This window comes from Eptesicus fuscus, chromosome 2, assembly GCF_027574615.1.
Source record: "Eptesicus fuscus isolate TK198812 chromosome 2, DD_ASM_mEF_20220401, whole genome shotgun sequence".
NCBI classification, from domain to species: domain Eukaryota; kingdom Metazoa; phylum Chordata; class Mammalia; order Chiroptera; family Vespertilionidae; genus Eptesicus; species Eptesicus fuscus.
Window position 1 is genome coordinate 61,732,653 of NC_072474.1, and position 17,034 is coordinate 61,749,686.

Consider the following 17,034-nt stretch of genomic DNA (forward strand, 5'->3'; position numbering starts at 1 on the left):
ACCAATTTAACATTTGCTGAATCAGCTGCTATTTAGTTTTACATTTCTACAAAAGCTTTATGATGATGGAAATAGAAAGGAAGAGTTAATCATAATAGGTATAGAGTACCTTTATCCTCATGGGATATGTTCCAAGACGCCTAGTGGATGCCTGAAACTGCAGATAGTACTGAATCGTATATATATCAGGTTCTGATATACATACATACATATGATAAAGTTTAATTTATAAATTAGACACAATAAGAGATTAACAACAACAATAAAATAGAATAATTTTAATAATATACTGTAATAAAAGTTATGTAAATGTGGTCTCTCTCTGATAACCTATCTAATAATGGAGACAGCTACTAAGTGACTTTGTGGATAGCATATATAGCATGGATACGCTGGACAAAGGGGTGATTCATGTCCTGGGCAGGATGGAGTAGGGTGGTGTGAGATTTCAACACACCACTCAGAACAGTATGCAACTTAAAACTTATGAGTTGTTTATTTCTGGAATTTTCCATTTAATATTTTCAGACTGTAGTTAACCATGGGTAACTAACCTTGAAAAGCTAAATCACTGATAAGGAGGGATTACTGTACAACAGTTTGTTGAAGCAGTTGAGATAGTTAAAGTGGATTATTTAGTGCATGGATTTGTCCCAAATGAACAAAAATAGCAAGCAATGCAGTATATCCTGGAAGTGCCTAACTGAAGAAGAGAGAGAACCAGAAAAACACCCTAAGCAATAGTAATATGAAAGACTATGGGAAGAAATATGAGGTTTTAGGTTGAAAAAGGAGATGAAGCCAAAAAAGAAAGAAAATGGGAAAGAAAAGAAAGGGAAAAAAAATAGTTCGAGAAAGGATAGAAGCAAGACATTGGACTTTAAAGAGGGAAGGACCAATTATTTTGAATTAGAACAAAAGTGAGTGGGCTGTTGTTGTGGTGGATAATTCAGAGCTGTCACCTGCTCAATGTAGTTTCAAATTTATTAGAATTCAGAACATGAAGCAGCTGAAACTTACACGGGAATTTCAGGTTAATTCTACTGAGATGTCATTACAGGCTCCTAGAAGCACTGGGGACTGTCAACACAGGACAAAGTCTTTGGTCTTTGGTTGATAGTGTGCTCTGCAAGTGCCTCTCCTGGGCCAAGAAGCAAGTGTAATTCACGGCAAAATCTAGATGAAAACACTGATTCCCAGGGCCCACTCAGTAAGTACCCAATCCACTCCAATCTCTCTCGGGACCCCTGCCCAAGAGGGTGTGAACAGACTCCAGGGGTCTGGTGATGCTGAGATAATAGTTAAGCTGAAATAAAGCCTACTGACTTAATACAAACAAGTGCAAATGTCACAGAAGTGGCAATAAACACCAGAAGCAACCAGTCTCCATTACTTATTTTTGTTGTCAAATTTGAATCTCATATTTAAAGTCAAACAAAAAATTAGCAGAAAAGATGAGAGAGAACAAAACTGTGGGTTTTTTTTTCCTTAAAGTCTCACACTAAGTGGAAGAAATGTACCAAAGTAGTCATCAGCGAACTAAAATATAAACCATTATAAATTAAAAACTCATGAACTATGAAAAAGTTATCAAATTAAAATTAGTCTAAGAAAGCATTATTTGATGTGATAAATTATAAGGCATTAATATCCTAATTTAGTCAAAAGTTTGACAAGAAGAGAGCAAGATAATAGATCAAACCAGAATATCAAGTTTTGTACTAATACTTATGAATACCACTCACTGGTTAAAAGAGAAAAAACAAGTCAGCCATGCTTGAATATCAGAAAAATGTCAAACTAAACAAATCTATTAATAAAAGGCATATTGGAGTCTGCAGAAGGAAGCACTTGTGTTAAACTACAAACATAAAGACTTAAAAAATCTGATATCCAATTTTATATCAGATGGTCTCAATAGGGAAATAATTCATTAATTATACAATAATAAAGACTTTTTATTGTTGACACTATGACAGATGAGAGCTTTTATGAAATCATGCCACAAAAGTTCTGTCTTGAAACTTTTTTCTCAAACAAGCTTTCAAATACTAGTTAGTGACCACTTATCTGCCATAAACAAAAAGTGGTACACTCATAGGCCTGCAGAGGTAAATGCATCATTCTAATAGGAGCTGGGGCTGCCAGATTAATTGATAACTTTCCAAAAGCAGCCAGACAATCATTCTATGACTGAATTGTCTATCACAGTTTTTAACAGTCAAAAAATAATGGTCGCTCCTGACTCTGATTAGAATCAAATACAGAATCAAAATCATAGCCCAAAAAGCAGGTAGGCTGGCAGGTGGACAGGTTCCTGTGTGAATGCATTCTGAAGAGAATTCTCTGGAAACCTAACAATAGAATAACAGAAAGTTGCAAGGTAAAGACACTATCACCTCCACACAAAAAACAAACAAACAAACAAAAGCCAGTTAATACCTTTGTTTCAAATCAAAGGCCTGAGTTAAGATGAAAATAGCAGGCCAGAAGCCTTCCCCCCCTGTCCCCACATCTGTAAACTCAGTCCTAATTATTCTGGTTATAATTTATGAGTCAACATTGGTATCAGGAATCAATCTGGAATCTCTTAAGCAGGCATAGGATCTGTTCCCTGACAACCTTGACAAGCTGCAACACCAGCTCTAATTCAGCATATGCAGGCTACTAGGAAATCTCACTAGCAATTTCAGTGCATTCCACCTTAACATCACACAAGTATTTATTTATTTTCATCATCTTTTCCTCCCTCCCTCTTTTCTGTCCCTCCCTCCCTTCTTTCCTCCCTCCCCCCACCTCTCTTTCTCTAACCCTCTCTCTCCCTACTCTCTCCATCCCCATCCCCGCCAGATTCATGGTAATATGACCTTTACATATCATTTATTCATTCTGAATTATTTTAGCATTACACATTACTAATACAGCTCATAAGTGATATTGCTTGGCATTTCCACAAAATAGTACAATATAATTTTATGTTACTTAATGGCTCTTTCTAAGACATTATGAAAAATCTTTATTAAATCATACAAACAGAAAACAGCAGTTAAAAAAAAATACACCACTATTATCACTACCATGCATTTGGTCAGAGTATTTCTACTAAACAAATACAAACAAACCCTCACAAGCCTCTAGTGTCCCCTTCTTGTTTGAAAATAAAGAGATTGGAAGCAGAGGCCCAGATGTGACACCACTGAGCGGCACACAAAGGTCTCAAGGGAGTCTAAGCATTTAGCATTCTCTCTATAGAACCCTCTTATTCTGAGATCACATCCTTCACTTCGGAACTGCCTGCACAGGTATGTGGAGCAGCATGCTCTGGCTTCCCACAGCTCAGTGGCACACAGGTCTCACCTTGCTCCTGATGAAGAGTCGCCTCCACCAGCTGAGCCATGAGCTCTATTTGTCCTCCCCCCGTTTCCAAAAGGAGCCCCTCAGAGCCCTCCAGCCCCAGTCCTGGGCTCAGATCAGGGAAGCTAAGGATACTCCCTGGAATGTTCCACAAATTAAACAGTAGAGGATGGGACCGCAAACAGTGAGATAATAAAAGCACCGCACAGAAAGAATTCTCGATTCTCAGCCTTACACAGCAGCTATGGTGAGCTGGAGCCTCTCTCCCCTCCTCCATTCTCTCGCTCACCTTTAATGATTATTTGACTCAAGGTGGAGCTGTAATCTCTTTAGAGATTAACCAGGTTTTTTTAATTTTGTTTTTATTTTCTACATGAAATCTCTTAACTGTAAATACCATCGGGCTTACTTATTTCTTTGTTTTTCAGGAATATGAACAGGAATAAGAGAACAATGTATAATTATAGTGTAGTTTGAAGACTAAATTGAATGAAAATCTACAGCACATTCACATTAAATGAGTTCAACACAATATTACAAGAGATTAGCATAAAATGTACCAAAAAAAAACCAGAAAGTGTGACAAGTTACACCTTGATTTTACTCTGGCATATTTTTCAGTTGCCTTCAGAGTTAATCCAGGCTCAGTAAAAATGCTTTTTAAAACGTTAGTTACAGATTCACTTGCTCTACTCTCAGCCATAACTCCTTACCCACACGATAGAACACAGAAAATCATGACTCTTTTTCAAGTTTGCCAGATGGTACTTAACTAATACCCTTCAAGTTGCAGACCACAGGAAGTAATTCATTATATGCATTGGATGCTTTATGCTAGCATTTGGTTTTAATTTTATTTTTTAAGTTGTTTTATTTTTGTTTTAATTTTTAATTGGTTTTCAGTTCTTTTAGTTTTATAAACTTTTCAATTTAATTAATTTTTAAAATATTTTTTATTTTTAAATTGGGTTTAATTTAGCATCTGGGTTTTATTTTGGTTTAATTGTCTCAGAGAAAGGTAAACAAGGCAGTAGAATAGAAAAACCAATCACAGATAATCTGTATTCTGTATTCTGGACTAATCACGTAAATCACTTTGGACTCATTTGCCATATTAAAAGATTGAGGTAAGATGGTTATACCTATTTTCTAAGTGGGATTTTGTTCTGAGGTCTAATAAATTCATTCCAAGGGGAATATAGCATGTAACCTCCAATTTGTTAATTGTGGAGGCCTTGCACAGGTAATAAACATGGAAGAATACCCAAAACATGTTCTTAATTCTGTAATTTCAACCTTCTTCTGAAATCTAAATTTGTACCAAATATATAGGAAAAGAAAAGTTACACAGGATTTCAACATCACCTCCTTTCCCTCCAGAGGGAGTTAAGGCCCAGATTCAACCAAGAAAGGAGCAGCAGGGGTTTCCTTTCACTCCTGGAAAATACCAAGTTGTCTTTGGTTTGTTAGACAATTATATCCATACGCTTTCTATATTCACACTATCTAAGAGCTGAATATAAACAGTTACAAATACACACATTAACTAACCAATAACTTGACAAATACACGGCAAAAGATGAGAGAAAAGTAATTTAAGGAACTGATCCTATGATTTAAGTGATTCCAAACAAAATTCACCTCAAATTTGAAAACATTACCTGGGTTCTTGAGACAGCCCTGGATGAGTCACTCTTGCTGACTGGGCTCTACTCTTACTTGACCCAGAACATATAAGGCCAACCCAAGTGCAGAAGGAGGTCAGAATTGGAGCAGGAAATGCTCATGTCACTCATAACCAGGCATAGAGCTGTTAAGCAAGTGGTACTTCTCATAGAGAATCAATCTGTGCATTTAATGCCTTAATCATGGCATTTATTTGAACACAAGAAATGTCTAGTTACATTGAATGGAAACTTCTGTAAGCCATTTCATGTAAAATACGGTGGTCATCAGGAAACTAGTAACTTCATACCCAAAAGAACTATTTCTAGTATGTCTTCAAGTTATATTTGCACACTGTACTAACAGAGCTGAGATTTTGGCTGCTTTTCTTACTGCTTAGTCAATATATAGTGCAGGGAGCTAGAGGCTGTTCTCTCGCATGCATCATAAACACCAGTTGTCATCTAAGAATAGATATTGTTTGCATTTGTGTTACTGAAACAGCAGAAAGTATAAGACTTCACTTCTAATTTCCCACAGGACTACAAAAAATGGAGTTGAAACTCTATCCTTTAACTTCATTAGCTAGTTTCTCAATGGGGATGTGCTTGGCATTCGGGGAGGGAAAATTCTTTGTAGAGAGGGACTGTCACACACATTGCACTAATGCACCCCTGGGCACTAAATGCTAGTAGCTTCATCCAGTCATTGTGATGACCAAAAAACATCCTCAGGAATTTTCAAATGCCTCCTAATGAGTGGCCTACCCATGGCCCCAAATCCACAGCTGATGAAAACTAGCCCATTGGCAAATGAAACTTGTTGAGGAAAGGTCTAGCTAAACTTTTTCATGCAATCTATATGGCTTCCAGATCCTCATTCCTCTCTCAAGTCAGACATCCATTTTTTGAGCCCTGTCAATGGATACACATAGCCACATTTCTATTAAAAATGCCCCAAAAGAACACACTACCATTTAGCAACAGAGGCTGTTTCAAGACTGGAACAATCTTAGGAAGGATCTACTCCAGCCTCCTTATTTTACAGATAAGGAGCTTAAGGTCCAGAAAAACTAAGTGATTTGCCTGAGTTCAGATGCTAATTAATACCAGAAGTAAAATCACAGCACAGGCCCTCCTCACTGTTTTCCCTTTCCACTCTTCCCCAATCATAGAATGCAAAGTAGAGAAAGATCTTTCAAAACATATCTCAAGCTACTGATTCAATAAGAAATTTTGCCTGTGGTGAGCCAGCAAGTAGACTTTCTTACCTTGAAACTCTTTTTTTTTTCTTTTTTTTTTATTGAGGTATTATATGTGTAGATATCTTACCATTGTCCCCCCCCCACCCCACACCCATACATGCCCTCACCCCCCAGAGTTTTGCGTCCATTGGTTATGCTTATATGCATGCATACAAGTCCTTCGTTCCTGACACTTTCTTCCTGAAATATATTTTCACATATCTCTAAGAAAAGTTCATGGATACCTATTGAAAGCTGCTTTTTAGAAATCCAAGTGAATAGTATTTTTAATGAAAAAGAAAGTTTTCAATTCTTCTCTAGTGAATCTGGATGCTATATTTTCAAAGAGGATACTGAATTTATTGGGGTGACATTGGTTAATAAAATGATATAAGTTACAGCTATACAGTTCTATAATACATCATCTGTACAATGTATTGTATGTTCATCACCCCAAGTCAAGTCTCTTTCCATCACCATTTATTCCCTCTTTATCCTTTTCTATTTTCCTTCTCCCCCACCTTCCCCTCTGGTAATCACCATACTGTTGTCTATGTCTATGAGTTGTTGTTGTTTTTTTTTGCTTAATCCATCATCTTTTTCACCAAGCCCCCAATCCCCTACTCTCTGACAGCTGTCATTCTGTTCTCTGTATCTATAAGTCTGTTTCTATTTTGTTAGTTTATTTTGTTCAATGGATTCCAGATATAAGTGAAATCATGTGGTACTTGTCTTTCTCTGACTAGCGTATTTCACTTAGTATAATATTCTCCAGGCCCATCGAAGAGGATACTCTTAAGTCTTAAAATAAACACACACTCCAACCAAAACATCAATTACAACAGTAAATTACATTAAAAACAATAATGAACAAATGCTAGTCAATGCAATAGTACCTGCTTTCTCTTTAAAGTAATGGTATACAACCAATAAATATCAAACACATTCCCTGGTTTAAAATTTATCTCACTTCCATTTTTACCAAAATATTTTTTATCATCAGTATTAGTTGCACATTCATTACATTGCCAATATCATCTTGTCTGTATGTGCTTTTCAAAATAAATATCTCAATTAGTAAAATATTGAGTTCAGTTTTTTAATGAATTCTTGATTTAATTTCTAACTTTACAGCTGTTCAGGCATCTGGACTTATATCATTAAAATGTTTCAAATTGAAAACAACTTAGATATTCAAGGCTCAGGGCTACTCACAAAGAATGTTAAGTTTTTATCTTGTAATTCTAGAAGAAAGCACAGGATGTAACTACTCAATGGCCTCCTACCTATAAACTAATTGATGTCTGGGAGGCTTACCCACCTGCACTATGAGCAGGCAGCATAGAAAAATAGGGGAAACAGCTACACAAAACCAAAGTTACACAACACAGGATAGCATTCTGAAATAATTTTTTAGTCAGTCCAGTACATCATGTACTTTTAACCACTCACAAGTAATGTAATATTCCCTTACCTAATTTTTTTTCCTGATTTCCAAATGCCACTTTTGAATATGTAATTGTCCTCAATCACCTGGAAGCCTTGTTAAAACGCAAATGGCTAGCCTTGATGGGGCTTGGTAATGTGCCTTTCTAACAAGTTCATAGGTGAAAATAATGCTGCTGGTTCTGGGACCACACTTCTAAAACTGCTACTTTAAAGCATTTTGCAAAGTACTTTGTTTTTACAGCTATCAGTATCAGAGGTACATTTTTCATTTTTACCCAGTGCGCACACACACATGCACGCACGAACACACACACACACACACACACACACGCGAAAATTAAAACATTTGAAACAATTCTTACTTTTACTACATGTAATGAACCCTGATTTCTTTCTATTGTATTCCACCCACGTTTATTCCTTTTCACTTATAAAGAAACATTGATCACGAGCCCCTAATTTGATTTCATGACCACTGATAGACCAAGACTTACAGTTTGAAAAATACTGCTCAGTACTCCCATGTTCATCATTTAATTTAATAATGATAACTGTTTAAATACCAGGTGCCAGATAATCTTCCAGTTTCTGTACATGCATTGCTCACTTCATAAATTAAAAACTCATACTAACAACTATGAAGTAGGTATTATTAAATGCCCATATTCACAAAGAGAAAATGTGTGGATCAAGACCAATGCAACTTGTACAATGTCACAATATTTGTGCATATCAGAGCCGGTTGGAACATAGGCCTAATTCCAAAACATAATGGTAAAGATTGATAAGGGAAATGAAATATTTTAGTTTTGAATTCCAGATCTACCATTTAGTGGCTGTGTGGTTTTGGTAAGTTACTAAGCCTCTCCAAGTTTCAATTTTCCCACCTCTAAAGGAGAGATAATAATAGAGCCTACTTATGTGGGAGTTGTGAGGATTAAAGAAGATAACTCATGACAAGTGCTTGGCATAACTAGCACATAGTAAGCCTTTAAAATTGTTATTTATCATTAGAAAGAGCCTGAATTATTAATGGCCATGCCATCCACTGCCTCCCTTACATTGGCTTCTAGTTCCCAGTACTGTCTCTGGGTTTGCCTTTTTTTTCTGCTTCCTTGACTTCTAGCATGTTATCCTATGACCTTGCCTCTGCCCTTCTCTCATCCATCCTCCTCTCGCAGCTCTGCAGCTGTGCAGGAGTGCTTGGAACTCTGCACCCAGATAATGCTTTGTGGCCTCCACCCATCTCACGGCACCAAAGACCAAGGTTCCCCCATGGAACCTGCCGAGTTGAACTTAACACCATAGATACATAAAATGTATTCCATGATGAAAGTATGAATTGTTATCAAAAAGTGAAGGTTCCAATCAGCAAAACAAAAAATGCTAGAAGGCTAGAGACTTCGGTATCCCCCATAGATGCATTTGTATAAATTTATCAACATTGCCCTTGACCATTTTACAATAACAAACCATCATGAGATACCAAAATCAAAATGGAACTCTGAAGGCAATACTAACATAGCTAAAGCTAGAGTATTAACTCTAAAATACTAGCCTAAAACTAAAAAATAGAACTTTATACATATTTAAGTACAAGTCTAAAAAAAAAGAGTTCAAAGAATACAAAATGAAGGTAATTCAACCTGTTTCCATAATGAATTGGAGCTAACTTATTTAAAAGGTATGGGTATGACAGGTACATGAAAGCAAGGCAAATTATGTCAGAAAACCTTGACTAGGATGCAACTGAGCATCAAGTTTAGTTCAGCTTCTTGGATGACAAGCCAAAAATGAAGAAACTGGTGATTTCTTAGTCTCTTTTTTCTAACAAAAGAAACACCACCAATTAATCAGAAGAGACATGCTTTTTAAAGCAATAAAAGCAAAGATGAATGTATTAAGATCATTATATAAGGAATATTGAAATACATAAAAATAAGTGACAACATATTCCATGCAGCCCTTCTCTTATGTATTGACTTTCAGTAGAAGTAGAGTATTATAGTAAAGGACAGTATAATGAAGATAATGTAACAAAAATGTGTTGTAATATAATTAGGGTAGGGAAATTTGTGATCATGTAATTTGATAAAAATGGAGAGCATGGAAGGTTTAGAAAACTGAGTAGACTATTTCTCTCAAATATCAATGCTTGCTCTTCCAGTCTTCTCAAAGATATTATACTAGAACACTTTGAGCTTAAGATACCTGACTAGTGCTGGAGACACAAGTAGTATGTATTCTTAATTGAAAAATTATCCAAATGCTAAACAGCAGGTATACAAGTGACAGAAGTATTACTGCTCAAATAAAGTACAACCCCCTACTATATGTTAGGCAGCGGAAATAACTGTAGAAAATACAGTTGTTATTGTTTCTTTTATATAGAAACTTTGAATCTGCCTAAGTGTTTAAATGAGATGAAAAGAAAATCAATATAATAATGAATTGGTAACATGAAAGAAGGTGGCCCTCTGAATTTCCTCCTCTCCATCCTCCACATTCTCCTTTAATTAAATCCAGTTTCCCTCAAGCACTAGCACTCAAGATAATTATTAAATAGCCAAAATTAGTATTTCTATTTTGTTTGATTAAGATTATTGCCCATTCCAGAGGCAACAGAATCTCCCAATTTAACTCCATCATCGGTCCTCACAGCCAAATCTAGGACCCCCCATTGGGATTTGATAGATGACAGATTTTTATAGTATAATATAAAAAACAATTGTGGAAAATTGGTATCTATTATAACTGTTTCTATTATCTTTAAGCTCGAGTATGTTTTGTGCTTTCCAGAAGAAAAAGATAATTCCACAGTAGCTTTATGTTATGTTTTGCTTTTGCTTTATAATTTCAAAACACAATATTTCATCTGTTGTAGAAATTAAATAGGCATGCGGAGACTGGTCCTGAAATTTAGAAATGTTTTGTAGCATTGTTACTTTTGGCAAATAAACTGTAAGCCCCAACAGACAATTTTTAAATAAACTTTTGGGAAATAAGTATCTGCATAATGTAGAGTCCACTAGTACTTGATTCATTCATGACTTTGCTTGCTCATTTATTGAGGAAACATTAACAGGTGACTACTATGTATTTCAGACACTGGGCTGGACACTAGGATACAGGAGAGTCCTCCTCCACCAACCCACCCGTTAAGGAACTCACAGTAGTTAGTAAGGAGGGAGACACAAAAATTATTATTCAAAGTGTGTTCAAAACACCATGGAAACAGACAAGATGAAATGATTCATTCTTTCTGCATGGAACTGGGTACATTCTACAAAAAGAAATTCCTCTTGAAATTGACCATCAAGAATCAAGAGGGACTTTCCAAGAAGAGAGAATTCCAGGAGAATGAATATCCATGAGCAAGAAATCAAAAGTGTGAACAGTGAGGGGCCCTTAATAGGAAGAGGAAGCTAAAAAGGAAGGGCTTTTAAGAGCTTTTAGTCACTATGCTAAAGAGTTTAGAGTTAACGTAGTTCATTGGGATCCACCAAAGGTTTTAGAACAAGGGACTTACACAATTAAATCTGTACTTTATAAAAATGAATTGTAGCAATGTCACAGTAGGGTGAAGATGCTACTTAAAAGCATACACGTACACAATAACTTCCAAAAACTGAACATTCTCTGCCTCCATCACAATAAGCATTTCACTTCCAAATGTGCCTTCACTTAGCTGCTAAAACCATCATAATCTTGTAAAGTTTGAGTTCGTGTGGCAGAGACAGAGGGTTTACCACTGAGAGACTCAATGTAAGGCTCCAACTCTTCACATGAAGAGCGTTAACTTCATGACTGAGTTGACTATTTACAATTTTGTTTTTAAATGCCTTTCTCTATTTAGGAGAAATCATAATCCTTTAGCCATGAATTTTGGAGCAAACAGGTATTTTTTAAAAAATTAACTCTCTTCTGCTTTTGCCCTCAGTGTAGGATGAATGCTTCATATTCTTATTATCATCAATCTCCTTCCCATCCATGTGTAACCAATTGGATGATGGTCCCTTCTACTGGGCTCCAAACTGAAGCTCCATCCACAACCTCTGTCTTCTTTTTTCCAAAGCACACCTTTACCAAATAAATGAAACATGACAGAAAAAAGGAATCAGCATTACTTAAGCCCAACTCAATGGCCTTTACCAATGGCCAGAAAGTACCACATAAGAATAACCACAGGTAACGAAGATGATCCAATGGCAAACACTAAGAACAGGAACCAAATGCACGGCCTGGAATTTGCAGCGGCACCGCCAGCTTTCAGCCCTGAGAAACCAACCTGGGCACTAAGAGAGCCAGAAAGAAACATACACTTCACTCCTTGGGCCATTAGGTCACAGCGAAATGACTCGGAGCAGTGTTTGTAAACATCCAGTAGACTTTTGGCCAAGACAGCAATGCAATCAGAATCAAACCACTCAGTACCACCTGCTGCACATTCCTCACCCTTCCTGTCCCACTTCCCACTTCCCTTAACCCCTACCCTTCACCCTGGAGAGCCCAAGATCACACATTAAATAAAATCGTGCCTGGATGAAAATTCTCGGAGCTGTGGCCATTCCTATCCCAGGCAAAACCAAAAAGGCTTTCCCTGGGGATTTCAGCCACAAACATTTTTCACTTTTACACTTAAATCTACGCTCTTGTCTAGAAGGGTGCATTGCTACCAGTATTTGTTCTGCAGTGAATAGTTTTTTCTTAAGAACTTAATTCTTCCCCACTTACTCTCAGGTTTGTAGTTCCAAGATGGTTCAAATTCACAGTATATACTACAGCCCAAAGAGCATTACTGAGAAACCATCCCCCTCTCAAACCCAAACCCCTGAGATTAAGTAAGAAAACCAAGTAATGCAATTGAAAGCCAAGGACAGACTGACTTTCAACAGCCTTTCACATGTAGAAAGGATTATAGATTTTCTTTCCTTTTATCATGCTACCTGTGTGCTCCTTACTCCAACTAAATTCCAGATCTAAAAATTCAGTTTATCCCTTCTTCCCACTTTAAAGTCTTCCAGCAAGAGCATCCCTCCTCTGAGTGGTAGGAGGATATTATTTATTTTTAAGTTTTGTCAATTCTTTGGCACTCAGCAATGGACCTAACAAGAAAAGATTTCTGGACTTGCTACCTGAAGGTCAGGCATTCAGGGAAGGCAAAAGGAGAACTGTAGTATTGGGCTCTCTGAGAAGTTCAAATATCCTGAGAGAAGAGGAAGTATTAAGAAATTTAAAGGGGCGAGAGAGATTTTAACAAGTCTTATGTGGCTTAATACCTGTTTTCTGGCTTTTTCTAATATAGTAATTCTGTGTGTTTTATGTTTTATGATGTCCAGTTTAATACCAACATCCATTCTTGCCCTTAAGGGTTGGTTTTACGTTCTAATGAGAATCAGGGGACTGGTTGAATTTAATCCATCTGTCCATCTTCTTCTCGGTAATTGAGTAAACCTCTTAACTCCACTGTAAATATCCCTGGATTCCAATTAATTTGTCTTACTTAGTAGACATAGCAGCACATACTGCTTTACTTATGGAAAAGCAAACCCTATGTAACTTTTATATTTTAAATACCCAGCATGATATGTTTATTTTCTCTTTTTAGAAAGGGATGGAATAATGATGTCTTGCCAGGTTATTGTTGTTGTTGTTTTTAAAAAAAAAAAAAGAGTGACAAGATAAACTATGATAAAAGCATTACTTAGACATGATCTTCTAATTCAAATGAATTAAAACAGATTACAAGGGAGTCTGGTCTCTCCATTGCTAGTTGGTATTGAAAAGTTAAGAAATCCAGAGTAACATTCTCTCCCTTCCTATGTGGGGTCTTATAAAAGAAATGCAGTCTAAAGTATCCTTTTTAATGAGAATATATTACATGTTTGTCCTCAAGAGAGGATGGCTACTTCCTCAAAGGTTAATGTTTGCAAAATCTAGACAAACCCTCTTGGGTGTCTTAAAATTCACCCAGGATTCCCTAACGTTTTGTGTTCGCAGTGGAAGTGTGTATTACTAAAGCCTACTTCTGTATGTCTGTTATCCAGGAAAACTCTAACAGGAGACGCTAACGGAAACAAGCAGGGAGAACGGGAGGCTGGACAGTTAGGAAGAGAGGGCACTGCTCTATGTAGGTTTTGTTTTCATTAGTTCAATCACTGTAAACACATACTACCAGCTTGCGCCGTTTTTCATCCTTTTAAAAATAATTTTAAAAGGAGCATTGTTTCCCATCACGTGCGCGCGCGCACACACACACACATGCCACACACACACACACACACACACACACACACACACACACACACGAGCACCAGCACACACGATCCTCCCTCGCCCTCGCGTCTCCCCCCTCCCTCCCCCAGCCCCCCGCCTCCCCTGTCGCTGGCAGCTGTGCTGCAGCCCCCGCGCGCCCCCAAGGCCGAGTCCCAGCCTCCTGAGGTGGCTCCGGTGCGCACCCCAATAGCCCCGTCACCTACCCTGCTCCTTGCACCCGACAGACGCTGGACGCTGGACGGAGGAAGGAAAAGGCTCCGAGGACCAGCCGACAGAAACGCAAGAGATAAAGGGGATGGGACGGCTCCTTTACTTCCCACAAGAAGAAGTGTTGCGCGCCATGCACTTAGTTGCTCTGCAGCTGTGGTTTCGGAGGAAATTCTCGGGGCGAGCAAGCTGCGGCTGGGGTGGAAAGTTGTGGGTGTTTTCCCCCCAGCTGCCTGAGCCTCGATCCTCTCCTGTCCCCACCGCAGCCTTGACAGCTCCCAGGGCCTCGGAGACCCTCAGGAGCCCTGCGGGTTTCCACCGGGAGCTGGGCTGGGTTGCCACATGCACTTGAGAAATCCTAGCAGTTGCGCAAATCAGAGTCCCAGAAGTTAGAAAGAGTGATTGTGTGTGAATGAGTAAATATACAGTACAAGAGGCTGGAACAACTGAGCGGGGCCAACCCACAGACGCAGCTCAGGGTTTCAGATTTCATTTGGCAACTGGCAGCTTCAGAAGATTCGAGCCCACTCAAGCCACTCTACAGGGGAAGCCAGGAGGAGCCCTGCGCTCGTCCAACGCCTCCCTGCCGAGTTACCTTGGAGCCTGTGTCCACAGGGATCACCAGGCAGATCCGGAGCCCCCGCTGCCTCGGTCCCTCCGCAGCTGCCATCACTCATTTCATTTCAATGCCTAACACAGATAGGCTTTGATCGCAGATCTGAGGCTGTGTGCTTTTGAGAAGGATGGAAAACCCATGTCTGCTCACCTCTAGGAGCTCTACATTTCTCTGACCAAACTCCACACACCGGTTTTACTTGCTTATCCTCCGCTCTCGGTGTCACAATCTTATTTCTCAATCAGATCTCCCTGGTTCCTTAAACCTGAATTCCTAGAAATGCTTAGTGGATGCCCACTAGTTAGATCCTTAGAGAAATTCTTACTTGTCATGGTTTAAGAGCCCTCAGAATCGCACTGTATGAAAGAGAATAAGTAAACATTTGAAGCCCTCTGTCTTCAATACCACCACCAAAAATCTAATTTCAAATCTGTATCTTACAGTATTGGTGACCTGGAATGCCAACTCAAATTGTTTCAGAAAGCTTTACAAAGCTCCCCGCTTCAGATTATTTAGAAATCATTACCAGATTTCTTTAAGACACAAAATAAGAGTGGCCTCGTTAGATATTGCCAGTGATATGGAAAAAGAGCACAGATTTAAAAAGAAGAAGAGCACACATTTAAATTTAGAAACACCAAAAATAAAAGTCCGAGTGGACACCGAGATTTTTATTTTTCTTTTTTATCTTCTTTATCCAGTTTCTTGGAGTCTTTCTTCCTGGTGAACTGCCCCATCAAGCCTTTGGAAAAATGTGTACAGAATTCTTAGCCAGAAGCAATGTAGCTTATTTTCTAATTAGTAAGGAGTAAATGACCTTCATTAACTGATGGGGCTTTAGGTGTTCTAGCGGTTTTAGATGAAAGCTGGAAGACAATGAAATTAACCAAAATGAAAACTGCACAGATGGACTCAAAAGCCTTAGGAAGACAAGTGTTTCTAGGTATGATGCTAGATGTCCACATTTTAAGAAAGACAGGGCCGAAACCGGTTTGGCTCAGTGGATAGAACATTGGCCTGCGGACTCAAGGGTCCCAGGTTCGATTCCGGTCAAGGGCATGTACCTTGGTTGCGGGCACATCCCCAGTAGGGGGTGTGCAGGAGGCAGCTGATCGATGTCTCTCTCTCATCGATGTTTCTAACTCTCTATCCCTCTCTCTTCCTCTCTTCCTCTCTGTAAAAAAATCAATAAAATGTATTTAAAAAAAGAAAGAAAGACAGGGAACCTATCATGTCAGTATGCTATTTCAGGATCTAACCATTATTACTACAAACAATGTAGACTCAAGACAATTCAAAATTGACAGGGTGGTTAGATCCTTACGGGGTGGTCCCTAATCCAAAAGATTAAGATATGCCTCACTAATTTCATTTCTATGGCACACCCTTGTGTCCAAGGCCTTTCCCTTCACATCTCCTAATTGACACTACCCTTTCCATTTGACATCACTTCATTGACCTTTGTAATGAAAGTGATTATCTTAAACTGGACCGTACTATCCTATATAATAAAAGCCTAATATGCTAAGTGTCTGACTGTTCTCCGTGCACTAGGGGGCAGACGCTCAGACAGGTAGGTTAGCTTGCTGCTGGGGTCTGGCCGATTGGGACTGGGTAAGACTGGCTGGACATGCCCTGGAGCCCTTCCATGGTTCCTCGCTGGCCCAAATTGTGCACCGAGGAGTCCCTCAGCCTGGCCTGCACCCTCTCGCAATCTGGGACCCCTCAGGGGATGTCAGAGAGCCAGTTTTGGTCTGATCCCCGCAGGCCAGGCCAAGGGACCCAACCAGTACATGAATCTGTGCACCGGGCCTCTAGTTTAAGGATAAGAAGATTATCACTTGGGGATTAAGCAGTAAGGAGGTATATCTACTAAGACAAGCCTCCTCCTGTCCTCCAACATTTCTGCAGAAAGAGAAGGGCCACTGTATTCCTTTCCTTGAAGCTCCTCAGGGATTTAGTAAAGATCTTTGTTACAAGAGAGAATAACCTGAAATAGAAACACGGGGTTGTTCAAAGGACTCAGACTATGTTATCCCTCTCTTATTTCTGGACTAATTGGGGCTGGGAGACATTCCTCAAATTTAAAGGAGAAATAAGTTCTTAAGCAAGAGACTTGAAAGATTCTAACTAGGATCTTTATGCGACTGATACAGACTCCAGGGAAGGGATATCCGTCATTCAATTCCCAGGGTCTCTGGTAAGAAATTGCCCAGGGCATCAC

The 17,034-nt window shown here is 38.7% G+C and overlaps 1 protein-coding gene across 2 annotated transcripts in view; it reads right to left on the reverse strand.

Annotated features, from left to right (window-relative positions):
* Positions 1–14,965, reverse strand: part of ARHGAP24 (Rho GTPase activating protein 24) — a 460,097-nt gene extending 445,132 nt beyond the window's left edge. Inside the window, exon 1 of one of the 2 annotated variants that reach the window (XM_008143589.3) lies at positions 14,790–14,965. In XM_008143589.3, coding sequence (XP_008141811.2) covers positions 14,790–14,871 — 82 coding nt within the window. In that variant the 5' untranslated portion in view covers positions 14,872–14,965. Of the gene's footprint in view, positions 1–14,190; positions 14,569–14,789 lie in introns of those variants that run through there. The other variant, XM_028148297.2, reaches the window with a different exon arrangement.
* Positions 14,966–17,034: the final 2,069 nt, after the last annotated feature.